The following is a 26119-nucleotide window of genomic DNA, read 5'->3' on the forward strand; positions in this document are numbered from 1 at the left end:
AGGCTTAACAGATAGCTAATTAGCTTAAGTCAGGAAGCATGTGGATTAACTTGCACTTTGATGTATTGCCCAAGGCACCGTTTGGAGGACATAAGTCCAGTGGGATTGGCACGGAATGGGGACTGAACGGGTTGACAGCGTATTGTAACTCCCAGACGCTGCGGGTGAAGCCAAGTCTTTAGCCTAGTTTACAAGTCATATCATGTCATTCGTAATGCAACATAACCATGTCCATAGATATCTCATAAATGCAACTACTCCACCGGCCAGCCAGCCTGCACACGCCCCGTCAAGCCAGCCCGAGCCACCACCTCCCGACTACGTTGCTGTGCCTCGCGCACGATCTCTGCCTCGTCCATGGTCAACAGCTCCCCGTTCCGAACCAGCATGCGCCCATCCACGACCACGAAATCGACGTCCCTGCCCGTCGCCGTGTAGACCACCGCGCTGATCGGGTTGAACCACGGCTGGAGGTGGATCCTGCGCGTATCAATCGCCACAAAATCCGCCTTTTTGCCCACCTCCAGACTGCCAATGCGGTCGTCTAGGCCCAGCGCGCGCGCGCCGTTGATGGTCGCCATCTCCAGCACGTTCTCCGCCGGCACCGCCGTCGGATCGTACGAGACGCTCTTGTGGATGATGCCCGCCAGTTTCATCTCCTGCAGGAGATCACACGTGTTGTTGCAGGGGGCGCCGTCCGTGCCGAGGCCGATATTGACGCCCGCCCGTTGCAGGTCCGGCACGCGGCAGATCCCCGACGCCAGCTTGGCGTTGGAGGTCGGGCAGTGCGCGACGTGGGTGCCGGACGCGACAGCGTGGCAATATCCGCGTCATCCAGGTGGACCATGTGCACCAGGACGGTTGACGGGGAGAGCAGCCCGACGGAGGCGCAGTAGGACATAGGGCTGTGCTTGACCGAGGCGAAGAAGTCGCGGTCGGCGCGGACCTCGGCGCAGTGCATCGTGATGGGGATGTTCTTCTGCCGGGACAGGGCGGTCATCTCGCGGTACAGACTGTCGGAGACACTGGATCAACTGTCAGCGGGACGAGACTCAGGTCGAGGGTGAGAGGTGCGGACTTGCCCTCCCGGTGTACGCGCCCCAAACCACACGCGGATGCGGTCATTTGCCTTGCCGTTCCACTTCTCCCACATCTTCAGCGTGCCCAGTAGAGACGTCTGCCGGTCTTCCACGAGGCCGGGGTGCATCGCCCATGCATCGTCTTGTGCGTACCGCGCGATATCCATGACGATTTTGCCGAGGCAACCGCGGATTCCGCTCTCCTCGACGGCACGACACAGGCCATCGAATCCGTACCGATCGGCGAACTTTCTCAGTTAGGAGTTACTATCATCACCACCCGAGACGGAGGCGAGGTCTTACCATGCTCTCCAAGAAACACGTCGTCCCCGACTTCAACATCTCCCCGATACTCAACCGCGCCGCGGCATAGCCGTCTTCCGCCGTAAAGTTCCCCTGCAGCACCCAGATCCGCTCGCAGAGCCACGACACCAATTCCAGGTCATCGGCTGTGCCCCGGAGCAGCGTCTGGGCTGTATGCATATGTGTGGAGATGAGGCCGGGGATGAGATACTTGGCTCGGAGGATGTCCGTCTTACCCAGGTCGACGATCAGGTCGTCCGCGACGTGGATGGCCCCATCCTCGATAATCCGTCGGGAAGGGTCTACGGTGATGATGGTTGCGTGTGTGTAGAGCATCTCGAGACGACTTGATCGGTTACTGAAGTTCAAGGTGACGAGACAGCATATTGAATGTATATATCTTCTATTACTCTCTACCCTCATCCATCATGGCGTGAGCGGAGACCTCCGACGAGGACACGGAGATGCGCGAAGGAGACTGACCCTCGATCTCAATTAAGCGAGTCATATGCTAGTTACTTTTCGACATAATTCTGATGCCAGGTATAATCCCGATTCTCCAACAAAAACCCCCGAATCGCCTCCCGCGGCGTGGTGGGCTCCCGTCCCAGCACCTCCTTCATCAACGGATCGGTGTGGCTGATTTCCCCCTGCGCAATACTGTCGTACCAGCTCACGAGCGCCTGGAAGAACTCGGCGGGCTTGCCACCCTGGTCGTTTGCTGCACTCAAGCGCACATACTCCTCTGGGGAGACGATCTGGAATCGGACGTTCCGGCCCGTCGCCTCGTTAATCACATCCACTGCCTCGGCGAAACTGATGGTCTCCCCTGCTGCCAGGAGGACGATCTCGTTCTCGTGGCCACCCTGGATCATTAATCGGGCGTTTGCTTCCCCGAGCTCCTTTCGCAGAGTGAAAGCGCAGCGTCCGTCTGCGGGGAGGGACACGGTGGTGGTATCGGGATACCAGTTGAGGAACAGCGGGAATGCATCGGTGTAGACTCCTTCGCGGATGGAGGTGAACGTGATTCCCGACCTGATGGTTATCAGTGAACTGTACATCTCGAACGTCAGAGGTTGTATCTTACTCTCTGAGTAAATCTTCGGTCTGCAGATGCGCCTGCTGAATCGCCGCTTTGGAATCGGATTTCAATCCCCCGAATGCGAGCGATGTATACCACACCTATCTAGTCAGTAAGCTTCAGTATCACACAAGTAACCGCAAAGACACGTACATGTTTGACACCCGCTCTCTTGGCAGCCTCCACGAAATTCCGATGCTGCTTGATGCGCCTCTCATTGTCAAAGACATTCGTACTGACAAAGAAGAGGTTCTGGACGCCCCGAAAGGCTGCGTCGAGCGTGCGCGGGTCATCGTAGTCTACATGGCGAAATGCAATTCCTCGATCTTCGAATTGTTTCCGATTCGACTCGCGCGACGAGGCGGCCGCGTATTCCGATGAGGGACGGTTGGCTTCGAAGTAGGCGAGGACCTCTTTGCCGAGGCCGCCGGTGGCTCCGGTGATGAGATATTTGAAGGTCATGTTGTCTTATTTTGTTGATTGACATGACATAAGTTGACTCTTGTCTGACCTGGTGTGCAGTTTTATAGCGTCGCAGCGAGATGATTTATAATCAACTTGGGTCGAATAACTACGACGCTGGTGATTCGTAAGCAGCAGGGTGTTTTAGATCTTGAAGCCAATGGCGATGCTCGATGGGCCAACTCCCGCATAGAATCGGATCGAACAAATGACGATAATGACATCTTACGTAAATAATTGATGGCTGTACAGCTGGATGCAAAACTGGTGCAAATGTTTATACTCTTGAAACACGCTAAGCTGCTTTTATGAAAGTCTCTGAGAACCCTTGTTGTTTTTCTGTATTGCATGGTAGAAGCCGCCCTGTAACGCAGAATATTTTATATAACCTGTATCCCCACATACAATTGCATCTGTCAGGCCACGTGGATATATCTCTTATGAACCTACTAAGGATCCTTCCTGGAAGATGATCACATTAATCATCCTCATAGAGTCATAGGGAAAAAAAGATGGCCCTAATCTAGCTCCATTGACCGCGGAGTCTATCTGTGACATGATTTTAGTAATGAACTTACTCACTCCCAGATTGCCAATGCGGCTGCTGCCATTCAAGTACTATCACTAGGCATGGGAGTTTGATGGCACCCCTGAATAAGGGCGGACTCACACAAGTTATAGTTAAAGCGCTCTGGGATCACCTTCTCAAGAAGCCCCATTTTTACCTTGATGAGATGGTGATTTCCTATGCGATGAGTTTCAGGTGCATGTACCTCTCTAACCACATGCATAAGCATCAAGGTTGGTCTAACAAAGCTGCCAAATATAATCCAAGAGAGCGAACTGCAGATCTACGTAACGCGTACATTCATTTGATGTCAGACTTTTACTCGAACTACCTTGTTTATTTAGATGAATCTGGGTGTGACAAGAGGGTAGATTCAGAAGAATGAGTAATTTGGTAGAATAGAGGACTTGGTGCTGAGTTTGCGCAGGGAGTTGCCTCCTCTTCCTCACACCGTAGCATTTGCACGTCTGATGTCAAAAGCGACTGTCCTGAGCATCTTGGTCCCTTGGATTATCACTTCACAGAAAGAGAATGCCTGCTAGGTGGCTATGTAATGGTTTCAAGGCGAGAAATAGAAAGGTTACACCTGAGAAACTCAAATTATACGCAAGAAGTGCTGAATCCTGACCATCTGGCATATTGGCCGGGCGTAAGACATCTGAGCAGTGGCTGCAGCACCCGGCTTCCAGACTTCCGCTGCATAATATAGTTCCACAACTGTCCTCATGACGGGCCTTCTCTGCACGGGCCTTCTCTGCAAGGGTGTCAGATCTGCATGTTGTGCTGCCTTATGGATCATGAATACGTCACATAAAGCTGGAGTTAGCCTATCGTTGCTCATTCCTTGATGCCCTTTACACCCGACAATATAGTGGTCGATCTGTGCGAAGTGTAGAGTTGATGTCATAACTTTACCTTGCGACCAATAAGGACGGTAAGTCTTTTGGCAACTTCTAGGAAATAGCAAGTCATCGACGAGGAAGACCCTTGCCAGAGCTTTTGTGAGAGGAGTCGGTTGCAAAAGATGGGAGCCTATAACACCCCATAAAAGTCCTACAAAGACCTTGAGTAAACTCCTGGGATCTGCCTCGCTTTCTGACATTAGTTCTTCCAGCTTCTCGACGGCACCCTTCAACGTTCGACAATGTCCTCTCAAAACTACATTGCAGACGCCGCCTCACTGAGAGAGGCCGCGAAAATCCCACCATCACCTCTCCAAGCCAAATGCCATCCGCTAGAACCTCTAGTAACAGAGAACGTGAACAGATTCTTCCTTGAGCATTGGCCGTTCGACACTGAAGAGCAAAAGAAGAAGTTTTGCGCAATGAAATGTGGCCAGGTAGCCTGCTATTGTTTCCCCGAAGCACTTGATGACCGCATCGAAATTGTTGCTCGCTTTCTCGCCCTCGCTTTCTTTATGGTCGATGGTAAGGCGATGAACTTCCCGTTTGGAGAGATGATTATCTTCATGACCCCTACGTATCGCTGGTCAAGCAATCTAACGCCATCTAGACATGCTAGAAGACATGTCATTTGAAACGAGCAAGGCTCTCGTTGAGAAATTGATATGCATTTTGCGAGGAGAATCCCAACCTGATCTAGATATGCCTGTGGAGAGGATCTTAGTTGATCTGTGGAGACAAATGCGATCTATTGACTCAAGCGCAACCGAGGACCTTTTGCTTGCGACTTGCTCCCTGTGGAGCGCTCAAGGCAGTGACGCACGGAGGGAGTTCAAAGACCTAGGCAGTTACATCGACTATAGGATCTGTGATGGAGGTTCAGTGTACGTCATTTTACAGAACCGCCTGGTAGAAAATCTGCTGACCAATAAGGATTGTGAGTCCTTTGACACGCTTTGCAATGGGCCTTCGCTTGACCAACGACGACATCGAGGCGGTGAAGGAAATCACCATGAACATGGCGAGGCAAATCCCTCTCCTGAACGATATTTGCAGCTGGGAGAAGGAGTTAAAGAAAGCTAGAGAGTCAAAGGCGGATGGAGCTCAACTTTGTTCCGCTGTAAAGATTATTGCGGATACCCTGAAGATAGACGCAGCGGCAGCTCAGCGCCTTCTCTGGCATATGTGTCGCGAGCTCGAGGCCCGGCATGTTCAGCTTGCGGGTGAGATTTTGGCTGTCTACCCTCACCTATCCAGCTATTGCAGAGCCATTGGTTATCCCATGAGCGGGCAAGAAGTTTGGGCTTTGCAAAGTGAGCGCTTCAACTATGCTCGCTCTCTGGGAATTATGCATCCCTTCAGTGAGGGGTGATTGGCACTTGAAAGATCCCACTGGGCCGGCGTTGTAATCAACACAGCTTAAGTAAAGATAGGCATGATTTAGAGTTTGATAGGAAGTCGTTCTATATATCGGATGAATATGATTGGGATCAAGCTGTAATCAAGCAGCGGGTGTTCCATACAATATGACAGCCTTTTAAGACCCTATCACTGGATCCTTTACAAAAGGGAGGGGGTAGTATAGTAAGGCAGTCGTCCTCGGTCCATTTCTTTACGCACCGGAGGCAGGGCGAGTAAATCTGTTGACCATCACTAATGCACGTAGCATAATGACAACATGTCCACAACTCTCCATTCAAATCAAGTCTCCTCGTCAGAGATGAGCTCCATCCCACGAACTTCCCGAATGGTATTCATCAACCGAAACACATTCTTATTCAACGACCGGATCGCCTTCAACATCTCGCCCCTCTCCTGCGCCGACGATCCAGATCCAGCATTTTCCTTGTTAGGTATTTCCTCTTCATTCTTGCGCTCATACGCCTCCAGAGCATCCTTGATCCCAGCACAGGCTCTCCGTCGAGCACGACCAGTGAGTTTCTGCGCGACAGAGAGCGGGCCGTAAAAGTGATTCGGAAGCGCGCTGCATTCTGCGCCGGCTCGGCTGCACGAACGACACTTCCCGAGGGCAGCGTCGCGGTGGCAGATGGTCGAGTCGTCCTCGGTCCATTTCTTGACGCACCGAAGACAGGGCGAGTAGGTTGCGACCACGGACCCGGTGGAGATCAGCGGGGGAGCAGTAGGAGCGGCGCGGCGAGCAGCTGGAGCTGGAGCTGGAGCGGTAGCTCGGGTGGATCTCGGCAGAGCTGGAGATGGCGGGTGACTGGGGATCTGGTCGAGCTGCTGTTAGTCAAAATGGATTCGGAGGGATATGCTTGGTAGAGATGGTAGAGATAGTAGAGATACTTACCACAATGGGCTCATCCGAGGTGCTGTTTTCCGGCTTTGTGCGCCGGGGTTTCTTCCTGTCGGAGCCTGTCGGACCACTAACCGTTGCGCGCCTTTTTTTGGGCTGATCCGTCATGTTGGTTTAATCTTGTATGAACCTCCTAAAAAGAGAACAGGCAGAGAGAAATGTCTGGCAAGTCAGAGAGTTTTCGAGGAGAATCGTTACTATTTATGCTGCCGTTGCAAAGACTCTCCCTTCTCTATTCGAGAATGGAAGCAACTATTGTCGACTGCCGGACATCATTCAATCAAAATCACTTGCCTTCGATTGGATGTCGTGATTCTTTTCCCTATTGAGCTCGATTCAACAATAGGATCCGTGTATTGACAACTCTGGTGGCATTCGATGGAACAAAGAAAACCATGGCGTCAGGCAAACCAAGACTCGTTGGCACCGGACAACTCAGATATCCTTTGACATGCATGGAATCTGATCTTAGTCAGCTTCATCCACACATATGTCAACTATTCTGTGTCATGAAAGGAATTGAATGTCTCTTCGATGCCCTTTTTCTCATGCCGGACGGCCCAAGTTTTCCATCAAGCGTTCATGCAACCGCTGTAGTGGTTAGGAAGAAGCCTGAGCTTAACGATAGCCTGGTCCGTTTCATTTCTTGCTTTGCTAGTAGTGGTAGTGATTCTTGTGCAATTCGAGGCCGCGGATCGGACCTTTGGGTTATGTGGTTGATTTGACCTGGTTGAGCTCGTTGTTTGAATCTGTAGCTGTTGCGTTTGATGTGTTCGTGTCTGACTTCAGATGTGTGCGTCTCATGTCGAGACACTTGTTATCTGGAGAACCGGATCCGCACTTGACCAGCAGAGACTCAATAGAGCATGTCCGATATGTCTAATGCAGCTTTAGATGTCACAGTCGAACTGCTGCAGCATCGCGTGCCTCTATGGGTGCCGCTACAGGCTCCGACACAGCGAGTCAAATTTTCCCGACACCCTCCATCGCTGAAGAGTCTACAAGATCTCAATTTTATACCAAAGGTTCGATCAGTTGAACTGTTCTGGATCTGCATAGTTCGTCTTACCTTTTCCGTCGTTCCTGAAGCTATTCGGAATCTTTTCCCGCCCCGCTGGCTGATCCCAGTGTCCCCATCTGAGCTCAGCTTTAATGTACATGCCATCGCTCTCATGGACAGTGACTCGATAAAACTGTGGTATTTCCAATCAATTTGGTCTTACGATCGACCTGTAGAGAACCTGTACCTCAACTGCCCGTATGATGTCTCCATCGATGAGGAACTGCATCCAGTCAGGAAATTTTCTACAGAACACGGTGAACAAAACTCTCGAGGGAGATATTTCCTCTCTATCAAATCATGCAAGACTGACACATGCATCTCTTCACAGGAACTATATACAAACTCAACTCCGGAACCAATCTATCAATGTGGCCCATCATAAGATAACAAAAGAACTGAACCTATAAACATGTCCGCAGGTACTCTCCCAACGCCATAATTGCCATCGCTTGCCCGTATGGCATCGCCGTCAGGGGAATATCCTTGTAGAACTGCAAGCAATCACCCATTCCCGTGCCAAAGCTGGTATTCTGGAGCTCGCCATGCTCATCCACCGCGCTCATCACCGCCGCAATCGCTTTCTCCGCGACAGGACGATACTGCGCGCCGATGTATCGCTTGCGGACGGCTTTCAAGATGCCGTACGCAAACCCTGCGGTTGCAGACGCTTCAACGTACGAGTCCGGATGGTCGAGGAGGGTGTGCCAGAAGCCCGTCTTGCTCTCCTGGAGCCGCTGCAGGGCCTCGCACTGGGCCTCGAGCGTGTCGATGAGGTGGATGCGGATCGGATCCGTCGGCTCGAGGTCGAGCAGCTCGATAATCTCAGGGATGACGATGGTGACCCAGCTGTTACCGCGGGCCCAGCGTGCGCGCGCAAAGTTGTGCCCTCCCTCCTCAAAGGTCCAGCCGTGGAACCAGAGTCCTGTTTGGGTGTCGAAGAGGTACTTGATGTGAACGAGAAACTGCCGCTTGGCCTCGGCAATGTACTCGGGCCGGTTCAGGAGCTTGCCGATCTTGGCCAGCGGCAGGACGGTCATCATCAGCGTGTCATCCCACAGCTGCTGGTAGTTCTCGGTCAGGTAGGTTGCGTGCTGCATGCCGCCGTACCGCGTGCGAGGAAGTTCGTACATGGCCCATTCGGCCCAGGCATCCAGCCAGGGGAGGTAGGTTGCGTTGCCCGTCTTCTCGTAGACGTAGGCCAGCGTCAGGAAGACAGCCATGGTGTTGATGTTCTTGGTGGTGCCGCCCTCGGCGAACCGCGCAGCAAACCAGTCTTCAATGATGCGCAGGAGGGACTCGTCGCCGGTCATCTCATAGTACTTCCAGATGCCGTACAGCCCGATACCATGCGTCCACTCCCACCCGTGCCAGGATTTGGTGTCAATGACTCGACCATCCTGTAGCCGCAGCAGGAACTTTCCTGTGGCGTCTTTGATGTTGACCAGGTTGGTGATGAGCTGCTTGACGGTCTGATGGACCTCGGTCTGCGAGAGTCTGTTGGAAGTCATTCTCGTTTATATGTTTATGCAGCAGTGCTCAATCAGCAAGCGGTCTTTCTTTATTTCACCTCGCCAGAATAATAATAATAATGGCTGACTCGCTGCATCTGGCTATAAATGCTGCGGGGTGGAACCGGCCACTGGTGATACGCGGAAGAAATGGGGGGGAATTCTCCGCGGCGACACAGCAACCTTCGGGCCATCGACACACCGAAACCCAACGCCAAGCAGGAGCCAATTCCAACCGAGCAGCGAAGTGGTTGGCCGTGTCTAAAGCGGTTACGGACAGGAGCTGTTGAGTGGTTGACCTCTCGGGCTATTGCACCCCGCTCACCTCTCAGATCCAGTTATCTCGAGTCATTCTTCCCATGGGGAGGCGTTGCCAAGAAAGCCGGGGTAAAGAGTCAAGCCAGCCAGGAAAGCATGCGCACCCTCGATTTCTATTGCGACCGGGGTAATGATCTCTCGAATTGGCTGTTTAGCTGAAACTCGACGAGCTGGGCCGTTTTTTCTCGATAAAAAGGCCAGAGCTCCCCGTTGTCTTCCGTCTCGGTCGGACCTCTCCCCCTTTGCTGCTGTGTTTCTGTTCGAACCGCTCTCAAGCTTTGGTTTCTTCTTTGATCGCCATATTCCACAAGCTCTGATTCCACCGTCATGGCAGAAAGACTTGGCCCGAGCCCGGTGACTTCCAGCTCACCAGACGCTGGAGATGACCGGAAGCAGCCCAAGGACATCAACCATGTCGAACGGGTGTTGTCTGATGGGTTCACAAAGGAGGAGGCCGACTTCTCTCGGATGGACAAGGATCTCCAGGAGTATGTGGCTCGCGGACAGGTCGATGTCGACGAAGCTACCAGCAAGCGTTTGAAACGCATGATCGATCGCCGCGTGCTGGTCATCATGATCTTCACGTACTTTCTCCAGGCTCTGGATAAGGGTACCTTGTCTTTTGCCTCTATCATGGGAATTCGTACCGATCTGCGTTTGCAGAATGGCCAAAAGGTGCCTTTCCCCTTTTTCTCACGGGAATATCTTATATGAGCGACACGGATGCTAACGGCGGTCACTCTAGTACTCCTGGTTGACGACCTGTATCTACATCGCCGTTTTGACCGTCGAATACCCAACCAACTGGATTATTCAACGTGTTCCTATTGCCAAGTACCTGGGCATCAACATTTGTCTCTGGGGTGCCGTGCTGGCTCTGCATGCTGCTAGCAAAAGCTTCACGCACATGGTGGTCTTGCGTACCCTGCTGGGTATCTTTGAGGCCTGCTGCCAGCCCACCTTCGTCTTGCTGTCCAGTATGTGGTACAAGAGAGAGGAGCAGGCGGCGACCGTGACCTACTGGTAGGTCGATCACACAACTTTAACATGAATGCTGCTCACAATCAGCAGGTACATGATGAACGGTGGTCAGCAGATCGTCGGCGGTCTGCTCGCGTACTGCTTCAGTCTGATCGGCAAGGACAAGGCCATCCACTCCTGGCAGGCCCTGTTCATCACCTACGGGGTCATCTCCGTGTTTTGGGGCCTTTTCGTCATCTTCTGGATGCCCGACTCGCCCATGCGCGCCAAGTGCTTCACCGAGGAGGACAAGCACCTGATGGTCGAGCGAGTCCGTGCCAACCAGACCGGTATGCAGAACAAGAAGTTCCGCGCCTACCAGATGTGGGAGGCCTTCCGCGACCCCCAGATGTACTGCTACTGCGCCATCCAGATCTTCACCACCTTGCCCACCAGCGGCCTGGGTGCGTTTGCCAACATCATCATCAGCGGCTTCAAGTTCTCCGTGCTGCAGACGCAGCTGCTGGCCATGGTGCTTGGCTTTTATATCATTATCGTCCTCCTGAGCTCCGCCTGGCTGGTCAAGAAGACCGGACAGAACCTGCTCGTCATGCTGGCCTTTGTCATCCCGTGAGTCTAGTCTCATTGCCTGCTAGTGTATCATCCGTTGACACCATGACCCCTAGATCCTACGTCGGAACCATCGTCCTCATGACCGTCGAGAACAAAAACATGGGCACCAAGGTCGGCCTCCTGATCAGCTACTACATCACCCTCTCCTTCTGGTCCGCCCAGACCCTCTGTCTCTCCATGGTCTCCCGCAACATCGCCGGCGCCACCAAGAAATCCACCGTCGTGGCAGCCACCTTTGTCTCCTGGGCCGTCGGCAACTCCATTGGTGAGCCACCTACCCCGCTTCAGTCAAGACCGACCAAACTAACGAATACCATCCAGGCCCCCAAGTCTTCCTCGACAGAGACGCCCCCCGCTACTTCATCGCCTTCGGCGTCCACCTGGGCTGCTACGTCTGCCTGACCATCGCCATCATCTTCCTGCGCTTCTGGCTCGTCCGTCAGAACAAGAAGAAGGCCCGTGTGCTGGCGGAGAGTGGCCTGTCCGCGGAGGGCAACCTCACCCATGCCTTTGAGGACCGCACGGACCAGGAGAACTTGCATTTCCGGTATATCTACTAGATGTCTACACATGGTTTTGGTTATGAAGGGCTTATTACATGTGGGATTATCGATTGGTAATAGCACGATATTTAATGTTCCGTATGCGTTTCCTGTAGGGTAACTTTATTATTTGTAAGCTTGTTGGCCCTGCAGGTACCGGTCAATGGTACTATTCGTACATTACGGGTGATTTCAGAGCATAGCCATATGACCTTGCATGTATGTTGATTCTGCCTCATCTGAAATTAGTCAGTCATCTTAAGACGAGACCGTCTCGTCTATCGATAAGCCTAGTCGAGAATGTTTCCATGCCTCCAAAGGATCATGGAAGAACCAAGCCAACCCGTATGATATAGGCATCATTGGCATTGTACTAGATAAGTCTTCTCGAATAAGCTTCTTGGTGCTTCTGTGCATCTGGGTCACGCAGGTCACCAGGTGCCTACTACCTCGGTATAATCGTATACAACATTGAGTCATTGACAGCCAATGAAAGAACATTGTGGCTGTCCATGAGAGAACTCAAGTTTGAGAAAGGCCCACCAGGAGCAAAGCCATTAACTGCAGATCCGGGACGGGGTCGAGTTAAGGTTGGTCGAAATTCAGTCAAGGGCTCGACTCATAAAGAGGTTCGCTGATCTATCACTATCAGGTCTTATCATGGTCACTATTTGAGTCCGCGGAGAAACACACATTCTCTTATCTCTTCTTAACAGATAAGATGGCTGCACTAACTCATTGCTTAGGCATACTGTCAGTCTGTCATCAATGTGCGTACAGATTAGAGGACCAGACAATTCACTGCCAGACCCAATATTCCGGTGCAGATCTGAGATAAGGAACAGGGGCGTCAGCCATGGCGTCCGATCGATTCCGGGGCCGTGTATCCCGTAGAAGATATATCAATCATCCCTCTCCTCGTTCGTTCGTCATCAGGTCAAACAAACTAGAATCTAAGCTAGCTGTGAATCAGACGCGGCCAACAATTAGCATACATCATGACGACTGTCAGCGTTGATGCCCACGCTCCAGCCGATGTCGCCCAGTTCGTGGCCCACGCTGGAGTAAGCAAGGGCAATATGCGCCTCGACAAGGTCTTCTTCAGTGCCTTTTCTGCTGGTTGTCTGCTTGCCTTTGCCTGTGGAACGGCCCTGAGCACCAATACAACTACATGGTTTCAAGAAAATGCGCCCGGCTTGATTCGCACAATATCCGCCCTGGTCTTCCCTTATGGTTTGTGTATGATCATCTTAACAGGAGCGGACCTCTGCACTGGTTCTTTCATGGTATGCTTTTCAGACTGCTACTTTGCGAATATACTTACTTAGCCTGTGTAGTTCACCACTGTTGCCGCCCTCCAACGCAAACTGCCCTGGTACAAGATGCTGCTCCACTGGTTCATAACCTTCTGGGGCAACCTAGCTGGCTCCCTCTTCGTTGTCGCCATCATCTTTGGCTGTAAGCATCTCCATCCCTCGACTTCTATCCAGGCCTGACATCTTGCTCCAGACGGCAACGTCTTCGCCGCCGACCCCTACAAATCCGAAGTCATCGCCTTTGCCACGAAGAAACAACTCACCCCGGCCTTCCACCATATCTTCCTCCGCGGTATCGGCTGCAACTGGCTTGTCTGCCTGGCTTGCTTCTTGGGCGTACAGGGACGGGACCTCGCCTCCAAGCTCGTAGGCATCTGGTTCCCGACCTTTGCCTTCGTCTCGCTAGGCTTTGACCACGTCGTCGCCAATATGACCTTCATCCCGATGGCGATCTGGCTGGATGCGCCCAAGATCACGGTGGGGCTGTACATCTGGAAGGGGATCATTCCGACGCTGCTGGGGAATATTATCGGAGGCGGATTGTTTGTTGGTAGGTGCACCTGTTGCGAGTTGAGGGACAGCGGCTGACCGAACCAGGCACATACTACTGGTACATGTACCTCTTGAGTGGAGAGATGATTACTCTCACCGGGATGCGCAAGTCAGGCACGGCAACGCCTCGTTCAGTGGATGTGGAGGCCATGGCTGCGGATAAGCAGAACTAATTGATTGGCATCTTAAGTGGTTGATTTTAGCGTTATGATTCCCTATACATTGTTACACACGGTCAGGCATGTATTGAGTTAATATCCAGTTTTATGTAAATCAGACAAATACTATCTATTGGGTATACACCCGCGTCTAGAAACTACTGCTTTACATAAGATCATATTCCTTAATCGACACCTCTGCGCAGGTCATACCGATCATGCACGCGGGAACCTGCGGGTGGGTGTTCAGGGGAACTGGCACAACGCTCAGGTCCGCCACGCGCAGATTCTCGATGCCGAACACGCGGAATCGACTGTCCACTGCCGCCTTCGCGTCACCGGGTCTGCCCATCGTGACTGTCCCCATCATGTGCCAGACCGAACTGAGGTTGTTCTTCCAGAAGTTGAGAAGGTCATCGTCGGATTCGGACGACGGCACACCCATTGGGGCCACGGTGTCTTTCTGGAATGACTCGTGCTTGGTCACTTGGAGTGCGTCGCGAAGGATCTCGATACAAGCGCGGCGATCAAAGGGATGGGAAAGGAACTTGGGATCAAACAACAGCGGGTCGTCTGGGTTCGACGACTGGAGGCGGACTTCGCCGCTGGATTGTTCGTTCAGGAGAAACAACCCCAGGCAGATATAGCTGTAGTCTTTAACAACCCCGGGAAAGACGAGATGCATAGGGAAATAAGTCAAGAACTCGTAGTGTGGCACCGTCTCCCCCGCTTCAGGAAGTCTTGAACAGATGGCGGAAGCGCCTGAAATTCTGCCGACGCAAGGAGATTGTCTGATTTGAAGAAGCCAGCTGCGAACTGACACGAGTAGCGTGACCATGGCCCTGTTCCGTCCTTCATCCACTGCGCCATAGCTCGGTCCATGGTGGCATTATCGCCGAAGAAGGCATTTCGATCATTCGTTTCTGGCTTCCGTTGGAAGCAGAGAGGAACATTAAAATGATCTTTAAGACCTTGAGCCACTGATGGAAGGTGCTCAACAACTGATATCCGGAATTTTTCAAGTTGATCGGCAGGGCCGATTCCAGAATGCATCAAGATCTTCGGGGAACCAAGTGCACCTGCGGCGACGATGACTTCTTTGGAAGCGTGATCTGTACAGAGACACTCTTGTTAGTCGATACCCTAAGACCTGAAAGGTAAAATTTGGAAGACTTACATTGTTTGCCATTGCATTCCACTCCGATCGCTTTCTTCCCGTCGAGGACAACCCTGTGCACTGGGGACTCTGTGATGACTTTTAGATTCTCCGGTGCCGCGCCCAGCAGATCGGCTGCAGTGATTCTCCTTCCTTTGTGGGCTGAATTGACAACCAGAGCCATTCCGATCGGATTGCCCGAGTTCTGATCAGGATTACGAACAAGGCCTGCTTGTTCGAAAACATCCAGCATCAAGGGTACGTCTTGCTCCCACTCTGAAGCAAAGCCTACTCGCAGAGCACCTTGGGATCCATGATCTGAAGATTTCGGACCAGCATATTTTGCGTTCTTCGGCTCTGAAATTGTGCTGTCGAAAGTTTCCAAGCGTCGAAATCGCGGCTGCATGCGATCCCACTTATACAACTCGTCTCCCACAACGGTCGCCCACTCGTCATACTCGTCCCGAGACCCCACGGTGAAGACTGAAAAGCTAATGGCAGTGGTACCGCCCAGTACTTTGCCTTGTGAGTAGTCGAGTTGACGGCCGTTGCAGTTCTCCTGAGGTACGGTCTTATATCCCCAGTTCACCTCTTTGTTCAGGAAGGTGTTCCATCGCTGACCATCCACATGCAAGGACTTGTCATCACCCCGCACGCCTGCTTCCAAAAGCAGGGCTCGAGGACGGGTTGTCGAGCGATCTATATTGACCGCGAGAGCACAGCCGGTGGGGCCGCCTATGCCAAGTCCGCTTAAAGGAGACCCTACAGTACGCAGCCAAACAAGAGATATCAAGACTGACCGCCGACAATGATAAAGTCCCAGGTTGCCTCAGAGCCCATACTCTATGCTTAGACAAAGGAACCCCGCCAAGCTGTTCACCAAAGAAGGGGTAAGCTGGCCTCAGTGACGCAAGGATAAGAGCGCAAAGATTTGCAGAATGCAAAAATCGAAAGGAGAAAGAAAAAATCCTTCAGCAACAAAGGGAAGAATGCCAGATTTTCAAAATTCGATCGGCGATAGGGGTAGCTATCAGGCGATCTGTGGTGTAGTTTCAGCGTTCAACTCCAGTCAGCCAACAGTTGTAATCAAGACAAAGTATCTCAAAGTATAAAGTTGCCAGAGCTCGACAGCGACCGTAGCGAAAATTATTCTATGACCGGTTCATTGTCGGTGGGTGAATATGCATCGACGCCGGAACTGATCTCCGTGGGTTGGGGTTCCGAGCCCCGCTGATTTGTTGACGGCTGAAATGTGCCAGAGCATTGCAAGGATTACAATGCCCTGCACAAGGTGTATCTACTCCATTCAGTCTCATACCCCAGTGTCCCGTAAAGCCATGTTCCTCTGGCACTGGCTCCGAGGCCAGCAGGCGTACTCTCCCGGCGAGCTTGGCCTAGACCCCAATTTATCAAGCTTCGACCAATTCCTCGCCGTTGATATTCGGCACGAACTGCCAGAACAGCTACAGCATAGCTCCATAAAGCGAGAGAATAGCTTTGTCGACACTGCGGTCGGATATAGACAGGAGAAGAGATAGGTGAGGTGTAGGAACTGTCTAGAACTGAAAGTGACAGAGCTGGAAATTAGTCATGTTCTTCTGCTGTTTGTGTTCTTGGATCAAGTGCGATTAAACAAACCTTCTACCATCATGTCTCCTCTGTCTCCCTCCATTACCTCCCGGGCTTCTCTGCTCCCGCCTCAATGCGTTCCTAGCATTATCCCGTAACTAATGGGTGAGAGTTCGGCGCTGTCCGCGACCGGCAAGTCATCCTCGACCGTAATGATGAAGACCCAGCATGGAGACAGAATTTTGGAGCGGAGTCTGCGCAGGAAGCTCTAGCGATAATCGGCATGATACTCTTTCCGCCGGGGGCAGGATCTGCAATCAAGGGAAGATCTTGCGACCTGGGTAGCCGTAGATGCATGGTGCTTCTGACGTGAATTAAGGATCGTAATTGTCTCACCGGTCATAATAGAAAACGGATCATGAAATGAGAATGCATCGCTCAACACTATCTAGATATGCTTAGGACCCGACAGACTGTTAGTACGGGGTCATCCTCACCGAACTAGGCAAAGAACCCGAGAAGAGTGGACACTTTGCCAAGTGGAGTACCCCTGTAGATTTGCGAGGCTTCCAATTATTGAACCAGCAGAGATCCAGATTTGTCCTCGCAAAGTCAAGGAGGCGTCACTGCGTCAGACAACCACTTTCCCAAACGGTCACCTGCAAAGAGATCCGGATCTGTATCTCCTCGGAGGTCACCTGACTCAGGCCACTCACTGAGAGTCCACGACTCCACGTTAATGGCAGCAGTCTTGCTCTCGACATCTCGGGCGACTTCTTGAAGTGGCTCAAAAGTTTGCTACTGCTTTTTTGATCAATCAACAACCGCGTTTCCACAGCAAAATGACTTTTGATTCGGCCGACTCGAGGGAACCGTGGACTGCTCAAAGGCCACAACATCTGGACCTCATACACTGGGCACCCGCCACCACGGAACCGATGACAGAATACCATACCAATGAAGGCAAATCAACGAGCTGACAGATGAAAGCGAGAACTTTCCATTGGATCGCGTCTTCCGGTCGCCAGGTTCATAGCGAGCCATTCGGGATTCTCTTCAACGATTTGCCGACCTCGCTATGTGGGTTTTTGCTGCCTCAGGCTACACCAGGCATTTATTATACCTTATCGGGTTTAGTGCCAGCCCGCCATCCCATTCTTCCCCATAATTTTTGCGGTCTCGATGGGAAAATGATCGAATCGCCTCAAGGGCGAGAATATTAGCAGGGAAAAAAGTTGGCTCTCGAACCCCAGACCCCACGCGGCCCATGCGTTCGTTCCTTTTAACGTCCTTTCTCTTTCTCGTCTCCTGAACCTTCCCCATTCATTCTCTTATGCTTATTTATTTTCTTTCCCTCACCAGCCAGCGTCTCTTTGTTGTTCTACATCCGCTCTTCATCAGTCTTTTTTGCAGGAGGGGATCCGCCGCCACCGCGTTATCCCGTTATTCGGCAATTCGGAAGGCCATTCCCATAGCCAGGAAACCTAGCCTTCGCAGCCTTTATCCCTGGCGGTTCGATCGGTTGGTCAATTGAGGTCTCTCTTCGACTTGCAGTCTACTCCAGCGTCGGTCACCACAGGAGATGCAAGTGCGAGCAGTGACCGTTGAAACAAGGCCATCAGCGACTTGGTTATGACAGACTGGACAATCGCGAGATTCGATCTGAAGAGGGTGACTCTGAAAATACTATGGCGCTCTACTTGACGATTGTAAACCAACCTGTGATACCCGAAATTCTGGCGAAACAACTTTCCTGGATATCGTCGCCTCGTTTGCCGTGACTTACTTAGCCGGCGTCGTTTCTCTTCGTCGTTCCCTCTCAGCAATCTGTCTTACAACGCTCTTTACGAACACCGCTCTCGTTTCACCATGTTGAACTCCATTACTGAGCTTCCTGAGGGTGTGGGGGCCAACCCCGAGATCCGCAGTCTGGCCATTCGGATTTTGGTGGTGGTGTTCAACTCGATCGCTCTTTACAATGCCATTGAGCTCGTGATTCTCATTTTCCTTACGTTCAATCGCTACAGCGGCCTCTACTTTTGGAGTCTTTTACTGTCGGGTGTACTTGGGGTCATTCCCCATGCTATTGGTCACCTGCTGCAGTTCTTCCGTATTGGGCCCATTGGCCTCGCAATCTCCATTGCCACTATTGGCTTTTATTTCATGGTGCCCGGCCAGTCGTTTGTGTTGTACTCTCGACTTCATTTGGTGGTGCAGAATCAGAAACTCCTTCGGCGCGTGCTTTACCTTATCATCATTGACTCCATCGTCCTGCTAATTCCCACGACCGTTCTCAACTATCTGACCGTCTACGTTGGCACGCTGCCCGTTATCAAAGGATACAATGTTGTGGAGCGCATGCAAGTTTCCTGGTTCGCAGCGCAGGAGATGTTCATTTCTGGAATCTATATCGTGGAGACCGTCAGGTTGCTTCGGCTGCGGCCGGACAAAGCAGCGAACCGGAACAAGATCATGTATGAGTTGATCGCGATCAATCTTGTAATGGTGCTCTTGGACGTGGCTCTCCTGGTCTTGGAGTACCTCGGTCTCTACACACTTCAGGTGACCATCAAGGCGGCGGTATACAGCGTCAAGCTCAAGCTCGAGTTTGGTGTACTGAGGAAGCTTGTCTCTCTCGTCCATGCTCCTCAAGTCTCGAGTACCACCGACATCGACGAGTATCCCACCTTTGTCGACCCATCTCAAATCAATGGCGATGTCACACACGCGGCGCCGGTCCATCAACGAACATCTTCACGCCCATGGGATGCAATCTCACTCGACAGCCTTGTTCGATCCGAGCGGAACAGTCGACACTTTGAACATACCGAACCTCCATGACACTGGACATGATATTATCAACCATTCGAAAATACAGACTAAATGTGTCTCAACCTTTCAAACAGTGTAGGACGGTGTCCTCTTCCAGTACATCCAGATTTTGGATTATTGGTATCGGCCGCAGCTTGCAATCATTCCTGGCCCAGCCAGACTGAGATTTCAAGCAGCCGCCTGCACCGGGCCGACCCCATCAGTATGAAGCTTTGCCGTCGATCTTGCGTCGAGCTTAGCTGTCATGTACGATTTCGGCAAGTACGAACCTGTACACCTCCAGGAACGCTTCCTCATATTGTACCATCTATTGTACTGTCCACTGCACTGTCTGTGAAAGACTTGGACACGACTTGGAAAGCATGCGCTTGGCACATCATGTACATTGCTTCGCAGATGTATATTACTGTATATCATTGCCAACCTTGTAGATATGAGCCTGATACGAGTCCTGTATCCCATAATCCATGAATATGTTATTTCGTTCCTGCGGTCACCTACCTACGGTAGAGCGGCGATGCACCTGTGCAACGCCACACAGGTGGCACTCCGTAGCCACCACAACTCACACGCCTTGTCAGTAACTAGACCGAACCTACGACCAACCTACACCAACCATGCAGCAAGTCTACACCCACGAAGGACCCTATGAGTCAATCCCCTCGACCGCATCCCCAGGACTCCAGTTCCTCAAACACTTCCTCCCCGCCCTAGACACCCTCGATCCAAACGCAAACCCCGTCTCCCCCTTCATCCACCCCGACGCCCGAGTCTTCGTCGGCAGCGGCCCTCCAAACAGAGGCACAGACGTCGTCGGCCTCCTAAACGTCCGCCAGCGACATATCCGGCACTTCCACCACGATGTCCACAAGGCATGGGATATCGCACGAACAGACACAGGGAGCGATAGCGATACCGGTACCGATACCCGGACGGTGATGTTCGAGGCGACGAGCGGCACCGTCTTCCGTAATGACCCGGATGAATTCGAGGTGCGGGTGCGGGAGTTTAACGTTCTCGAGCTGGAGAGGGAAGGCTCTCAGTCCGACGGCGATGACGAGGATAAGGGAGGGTTTGTCGCGGTCGAGATGCGGACGTACATGGATGCTCGGCCGGTGCAGGACCAGGCGGCGCGATTGCAGCGCGAGTCGGCGTATGGGGAGGCGAAGTCAACGGGGTGATTTGGCGTTCAGTATTCAATATAGACAAAGGCTACTCTAGTGGCTGTCATCAATACGTTTGTGGTGCCGTTCTTATCAATCCCAGTGTTTCATATCTGTTAGTGTATCCGTAGAAAGGAACGTAGGAGACTCTCTTTCGGGGGTGCATGATGTCATCCATAAGAAAGTTTGCCGCACTGGCTAATTCGATGATATACTGCTTTTAGGACGGAGAGTCAGGTTGAGATGCAGGCCAACGACGCCTGGGTGTGCTGCGCCCCAAGCGACTCAAGGGGTGCCTGAGGCGTTCATCAGACCCTTTCTTGGCTTCAAATTTCGCTTGGGGATAAATTGCGGACACCTCAGGCATATCTCTAGCTACCGAGGTGTTATTCATATGCAAACTGGCGCCTCAGGCATTAACCGCAAGAGGAAGGCTCCAGAGCGATCATTGGATAGCCAAGCTCCGAGGGTCCGGAATCATAAGGTACCTAGATGACATGCAGCTGCTAAAAGTGGGATCTCTCCCTCTTCCACTGTCAACTATCGTACGGACAATGGGTCCTGGCAAGCTGGCAACAATTCAACTCCGTACGGAGTACTATGACCTAGATTTTCATGACTAGGGGATTTCAGTAGTCCATCTGCCACTGCCAATGTGTATCGACTAAGCAATTCCGTCAGCTTGGTTCGATGGCGGGACACTGGGGCAGTTGCCCGCAAAACGCAGCGCATTGGAGCCCTCTTTGAAGTCTTTGGTTGCATCGTACAATATATGCTTCTACTCGGATCTTGTTCGTATTGATACGGGCTATCTCACCCACCTACTCTGTTAACCGTCGCTAACTGTTCCTTTCTGTCATGTTCAGAGCTTCTCCCACCTGCCCCGCATTCAGCCGGGCCTCTGCGACTACGGTTTTTTCTTACCTTTTCCACAAGGATTCACACCCGGAATCCACTGCATCGGCGCCTTCTGGCTGCCTTTCGAGCCAGATCAGTCTCAACGGTAGATATTGTGACGAGGTGCAGGAACTGGCCTGGATTGATGAAGTGGACGTGAAACCGAGGTCGACGTGATTGGGGCCTTGCCAACCAAACAACCCATTCGCCAAATGATGGTATAGTCACGTCGGGTCGCTGCGTTTCGTTTTTCAAGTTGTCGTCCAGCATGGCGTCGAGAGCCAATGCCTCCTCTCCGACGAGGTAGAAGACTGACGAGGATCCCGCCGAAACAGCGTCAGGAGCTGTAGGAGAGGAAGGCGCCGTCACTTACACAACGAACTCAGGCCTGGGGCGTGCCACAAGCTTCGAGAGCACAGACCGAGTGTACCCGATCCGGTCCGTCGTCTCCGTTGATCCCTCAACGGCCTCTTTTAGTTATGATTGAGATTGAGAATGAGAAATGAGATGAGATTGCTTTCCTTATGATCCGCCTCCCCTTCTAGTTGAACTGATGTCCAACCCGGACACTCAGTCGCAACAGCATACGCAGAGTAGTTTGAGCTCACCCGCCATCGGAGCGCGAGAATGGTCTATCATCGATGCCGAGACCTGGGATAAGATACGAACGCAAACGAAAACAAGTACAGGTGAACCTGCCGCTACTGAACCCTCTCCGTCAGCACCGGATACTGCACGTTCATCGTCTAATCCTCACGGCCTCAGTCACGCGCCGGTTCCGGGCTCTGCTCTGACCAAGACCCAGGATACAGAGGCCGATCCCGACCATGGTCTTGTTACTGCCCGATTTCGTCATGTAGTGACCGATGGTGGTCATATAGTCATCACTGGAAGAGCCAATGACTCGTATCAAGCATGCGAAGACGAACCGGTCCGCATCCCTGGTGCGGTGCAGAGTTTTGGGTGTTTGATTGTGCTGCGGGAGGAAATTGACGGGAAGTTGGCAGTCCATGTAGCCAGCGAGAACTCCGAGGTCATCCTTGGGTATTCACCCAAGTGTCTCTGTGCATTACCAAACTTCTGTGACATTTTGGATGAAGATCAGACAGAAAATCTATTGGATCATCTTGATTTCGTCCGCGATGATGGATACGACCCTTCCGTCGATGGCCCCGAGGTTTTCCTTTTGTCTGTGAAACTGCCTTCTGGTAAACCTCGGCGATTCTGGTGCGCCGCCCATCTCAGCCCAGCCGACTCAAAGTTGGTCATCTGCGAGTTTAAATTAGAGGAAGACCAAATCAATCCCTTGAGTGTTTCTGGTCTGATCACCCCGGTGACACCGACCGATACTCTTGGAGTCGAACCGACGCCAGAGCAACTCGAGCACAGCACTGTTAATATGAGTCAACCCCTGCGAGTGCTACAAAACGCGCGTCGGAGACGAGGCGAGGCCGCTGCAATGGAAGTGTTTAGCATTTTGTCTCAGATCCAAGATCAATTGGGTCGTGCCAAGTCGTTGGATTCCTTGTTAAACACGGCCACTGGTTTGGTGAAAGAATTGACTGGTTTCCACCGTGTGCTGATCTATCAGTTCGATACCGACTGGAACGAAACTGTTGTTGCTGAACTGGTTGATCCCAAAGCGAGCGTCGAGTTGTACAAAGGACTCTGCTTTCCAGCCTCTGATATCCCGAAGCAAGCGCGCGACTTGTATCGAATCAACAAAGTCCGATTGCTGTATGATCGCGATCAGGTCACGTCGCGCTTGGTCTGCCGGACTCTGGAGGACTTGCAAACTCCTGTAGACATGACGCATTCCTACCTGCGTGCAATGTCGCCCATCCACCTCAAATATCTGGCAAATATGGGCGTGCGTGCTTCTATGTCAATCAGCATCAGCGGCTTCAACGAGCTGTGGGGTCTCATCTCATGTCACACCTATGGGACTCACGGCATGCGAGTCTCCTTTCTGGTTTGAAAAATGTGCCGGTTGATTGGCGACACTGTGTCGCGGAATATCGAACGTCTGTCTTACACATCACGGCTCCAAGCCCGCAAACTGATCAATACCGTCCCGACCGACCAAAATCCCCCTGGGTTCAAGCACATCTCCCACATGCTCTACGTGCCTTTATCACCCAGTGGTACTGATTTCATGGTCTTCTTCCGTCAGGGACATCTTATGGAGATTAAATAGGCTGGAAACCCATATGACAAGAGACCTTAAAATAGCCATCTGGAACCGCGCAAGAGTTTCTAAACATAGCAAGAAACAGTCCTAGATCAGTCTTGAGAATAGACTAAGTCCAATGTTGAGATGGGTGTATATATTAAGATCACCACTACAAAGCACCTAGGGCCCTGCCACCTGCACGCTGGCCAGGCCAGGGAGGCTACTGTGGTGGAAATCTCCTGGATCTCACCCACAATTGCCGTGATGGTAGTTTGCTTGTATGGGCTAGCTCCTGGGCCGTGGCCATGCCCGCGCTACTAGATCCAGGTGTGGTTCTTGTCATTGCGGGGGGGTGCGGCCGGGGGAGGGAGGAGGGGGAGGAAGGTGGTGGTTAAAGATGGGTTACTTAGTACCTGTTAGGTCCAGCTAAGGACCCCCTGGGCCCTGGGAGTTATGGCTGAGGAAGTAGCTAAGCCATGCTCACTAGCTTCTACACTATTCATGCCATGATCACTGGCTATGGCATCGCGGAATTAGCTATCTAGCAGCTTCCTGACTAGGGTGAGGGCTTGCTAAGCAAAGCCTTTGACCCAGGGGGCCTTGGCAGACTTGCCAGTGTGAGCCTGAGTGAATTTGATGACATCCATACAGTGCACCATGAAACAAAAGGAATGATTGACCCAGTGCAGGGAGACAGCCTGACGGGAGGGGGCACGGAGCCCTAATCCAGTCAGGTGACTGCTGTTGAATTAGATTACTGCTTACTGGATGGAGAAATTCGGCCATTCCTTCGATAAACCTTCCGGTATACGATCGCGAAGACACCAGAAATCTACAGAATCATGATTATAAATTCGATATCACCGATGCAGAAGCATTTCGAATCTGAATGCCTTCATTTTTGGCTATAAATATGGCCTAGATAGTCACTCGTTGAAAAGAATCAGACCTTCATTTGATTTCAATCTTACATACAAATTCTTAGTCATATCGAAACCTTACTAGCGTAGTCGATTTCAAAAACTGCTCTGCCCGAAGGGTCGTCATCAGCAAATAGTTCGGGCTGGGCGTGCCAACGGCCAAATCTCAGAGGGTTACAGTTCAGCAAGGTCTCAGGGGATGTAGGGCAACCTTAAGACCTTATTAAACATTCCTGATATATTAGCTCAGCAAGGTCTCTAATTAGATCTATATATTTTAACCTTATTCAACTTTTATTAGGTTTGTATTTAATACCCCCTACAATCTATAGACTAGGTGTAATATAGAAAAATCATCATATAGTAGGGATTCGAATCGTCATATAGTAGGGATATTAAATGATTTGAATCATTGCCATCTCACACCCCTTGATAAGCTGATCTAGGGTCTTCACTCTTCACAGCCCTAAGCTGCATAGTGCTCTAGCTCCATACAGGCCTGTAGTGCGCAGCCAGCTCAGTCCTGATCTAGATGCAGACCAGCAAGATCGCCCTTACGGGCTACCTCGGCTCCTTCAGGGCAATGTCTATGGTAGACTACGCCTGCGGCCTTGGCTGTCAGGATGTTCAGCATATACTAATCACCTGCCTAACCTACTCAGAGCTCTGGCTCCGCACAGTCTAGCGGGGGTTATGGAAGACTAATTATACTCACCTACTCTGTGAATCTAAATCAGTACAGCAAGCTGCCCAATTCATGATTGCTACACGGCTCCTAGGCCAGTTCCAGGGCCTGACAGACACATTCCAGGTTAGCACTAAGGCTGGCGACCCCTAACCTGCGTACCGCCACTGCTCGCTTGCAGGGCTTATTTAATGAGGGAGGACACTATGCTAGACGCCCCTTAGGGTGACTAGATTATTTAGACGCGGGAATGGAAGCAATGGGCGTTACGGATATACTAGGCGTATCTACAGGAGCTTAGGGACAGTTAGACGTACCGTGGATCTAGTGTATGTAAGATAGCAGCGGCTTACCCAGCCGCCAGTCAAAGACATGCCGCCACTCGGCCGACAGGGCTGACAGAAGCATGAATGAAATTAATATAATAATAATAATAAATCAAAGTTGTAGATATCTTCAGGTGTAATCCCATACTGCATTATTGTGATCTGGACACGGAACCATTCCAGGATGATCTTTGGGTCTTCGCATTTAGCACGCTGGTGATTATAGCGCCTAGAGAATCGGGTTTTAATCTCACCATGCCGATTAATGAAGTTATATACCCATTTCTCTCTAACAGCCTGGGTAGGAGTTGAACCACGCTGCGCAAGCAGGATATTCGCCATTTCTCGCACATGGGATGGTTGGGGAGCCGCTCCACGTTGATCCATAGATAGAATCCATCTAATAAGTGATTCCTCTTCATTCTGTGTCATTTTATGCCTGTTTGCGCGTGCCTCAGGTTGAAAGGCATGGCCATCTATGCGTCGTTGAAGAGTTGTGCGGGGGACATTAAAAACACATGCAGCTTCAGAAACAGTGTGAATTTGATCATTCTTAAGAGCAGATATTGCAAGGAGAATCCTTCCCTCTTGCTCCACCAAATTTGCAGAGGTTTGACGCAATTTTGGTGGCATAGT

At 51.6% G+C, this 26119-nt stretch overlaps 11 protein-coding genes across 11 annotated transcripts; 6 read left to right on the forward strand and 5 right to left on the reverse strand.

The window, feature by feature from the left end:
* Nucleotides 1–254: 254 nt before the first annotated feature.
* Nucleotides 255–1718, reverse strand: Aspvir_003379 (amidohydrolase; the record flags this gene model as incomplete). Its single annotated transcript, XM_043274963.1, is given in 4 exon segments — nucleotides 255–659; nucleotides 674–1025; nucleotides 1107–1327; nucleotides 1383–1718. The coding sequence occupies 4 exon segments, from the start codon at nucleotides 1716–1718 to the stop codon at nucleotides 255–257; spliced, it is 1314 nt and encodes a 437-aa protein (XP_043130898.1).
* Nucleotides 1719–1897: 179 nt separating this feature from the next.
* Aspvir_003380 (putative NmrA-like family protein) lies at nucleotides 1898–2925 on the reverse strand (the record flags this gene model as incomplete). The annotated part of the gene is made up of 3 exons (XM_043274964.1): nucleotides 1898–2417; nucleotides 2470–2564; nucleotides 2617–2925. 3 exons carry the CDS (start codon nucleotides 2923–2925, stop codon nucleotides 1898–1900), a joined length of 924 nt encoding a protein of 307 aa, XP_043130899.1.
* A 2094-nt stretch (nucleotides 2926–5019) lies between these two features.
* Aspvir_003381 (uncharacterized protein) lies at nucleotides 5020–5767 on the forward strand (the record flags this gene model as incomplete). Its single annotated transcript, XM_043274965.1, has 2 exons — nucleotides 5020–5279; nucleotides 5329–5767. 2 exons carry the CDS (start codon nucleotides 5020–5022, stop codon nucleotides 5765–5767), a joined length of 699 nt encoding a protein of 232 aa, XP_043130900.1.
* Nucleotides 5768–6096: 329 nt separating this feature from the next.
* Nucleotides 6097–6820, reverse strand: Aspvir_003382 (uncharacterized protein; the record flags this gene model as incomplete). Its single annotated transcript, XM_043274966.1, has 2 exons — nucleotides 6097–6636; nucleotides 6707–6820. The coding sequence occupies 2 exons, from the start codon at nucleotides 6818–6820 to the stop codon at nucleotides 6097–6099; spliced, it is 654 nt and encodes a 217-aa protein (XP_043130901.1).
* A 1356-nt stretch (nucleotides 6821–8176) lies between these two features.
* Aspvir_003383 (glycoside hydrolase family 88/105 protein) lies at nucleotides 8177–9283 on the reverse strand (the record flags this gene model as incomplete). The annotated part of the gene is made up of 1 exon (XM_043274967.1): nucleotides 8177–9283. One exon carries the CDS (start codon nucleotides 9281–9283, stop codon nucleotides 8177–8179), a length of 1107 nt encoding a protein of 368 aa, XP_043130902.1.
* Nucleotides 9284–9928: 645 nt separating this feature from the next.
* Aspvir_003384 (putative 2-ketogluconate transporter) lies at nucleotides 9929–11754 on the forward strand (the record flags this gene model as incomplete). The annotated part of the gene is made up of 5 exons (XM_043274968.1): nucleotides 9929–10276; nucleotides 10347–10624; nucleotides 10673–11191; nucleotides 11248–11459; nucleotides 11516–11754. 5 exons carry the CDS (start codon nucleotides 9929–9931, stop codon nucleotides 11752–11754), a joined length of 1596 nt encoding a protein of 531 aa, XP_043130903.1.
* A 980-nt stretch (nucleotides 11755–12734) lies between these two features.
* Aspvir_003385 (formate/nitrite transporter family protein) lies at nucleotides 12735–13777 on the forward strand (the record flags this gene model as incomplete). Its single annotated transcript, XM_043274969.1, has 4 exons — nucleotides 12735–13022; nucleotides 13074–13194; nucleotides 13246–13602; nucleotides 13650–13777. The coding sequence occupies 4 exons, from the start codon at nucleotides 12735–12737 to the stop codon at nucleotides 13775–13777; spliced, it is 894 nt and encodes a 297-aa protein (XP_043130904.1).
* A 151-nt stretch (nucleotides 13778–13928) lies between these two features.
* Aspvir_003386 (GMC family oxidoreductase) lies at nucleotides 13929–15758 on the reverse strand (the record flags this gene model as incomplete). Its single annotated transcript, XM_043274970.1, has 4 exons — nucleotides 13929–14409; nucleotides 14481–14874; nucleotides 14940–15653; nucleotides 15719–15758. 4 exons carry the CDS (start codon nucleotides 15756–15758, stop codon nucleotides 13929–13931), a joined length of 1629 nt encoding a protein of 542 aa, XP_043130905.1.
* Nucleotides 15759–18356: 2598 nt separating this feature from the next.
* Aspvir_003387 (uncharacterized protein) lies at nucleotides 18357–19328 on the forward strand (the record flags this gene model as incomplete). The annotated part of the gene is made up of 1 exon (XM_043274971.1): nucleotides 18357–19328. The coding sequence occupies one exon, from the start codon at nucleotides 18357–18359 to the stop codon at nucleotides 19326–19328; it is 972 nt and encodes a 323-aa protein (XP_043130906.1).
* Nucleotides 19329–19936: 608 nt separating this feature from the next.
* Nucleotides 19937–20500, forward strand: Aspvir_003388 (uncharacterized protein; the record flags this gene model as incomplete). The annotated part of the gene is made up of 1 exon (XM_043274972.1): nucleotides 19937–20500. One exon carries the CDS (start codon nucleotides 19937–19939, stop codon nucleotides 20498–20500), a length of 564 nt encoding a protein of 187 aa, XP_043130907.1.
* Nucleotides 20501–21932: 1432 nt separating this feature from the next.
* Aspvir_003389 (light-sensor protein kinase) lies at nucleotides 21933–23357 on the forward strand (the record flags this gene model as incomplete). Its single annotated transcript, XM_043274973.1, has 1 exon — nucleotides 21933–23357. One exon carries the CDS (start codon nucleotides 21933–21935, stop codon nucleotides 23355–23357), a length of 1425 nt encoding a protein of 474 aa, XP_043130908.1.
* Nucleotides 23358–26119: the final 2762 nt, after the last annotated feature.

This window comes from Aspergillus viridinutans (genome assembly GCF_018404265.1).
Source record: "Aspergillus viridinutans IFM 47045 DNA, scaffold_15, whole genome shotgun sequence".
Classification (NCBI taxonomy): domain Eukaryota; kingdom Fungi; phylum Ascomycota; class Eurotiomycetes; order Eurotiales; family Aspergillaceae; genus Aspergillus; species Aspergillus viridinutans.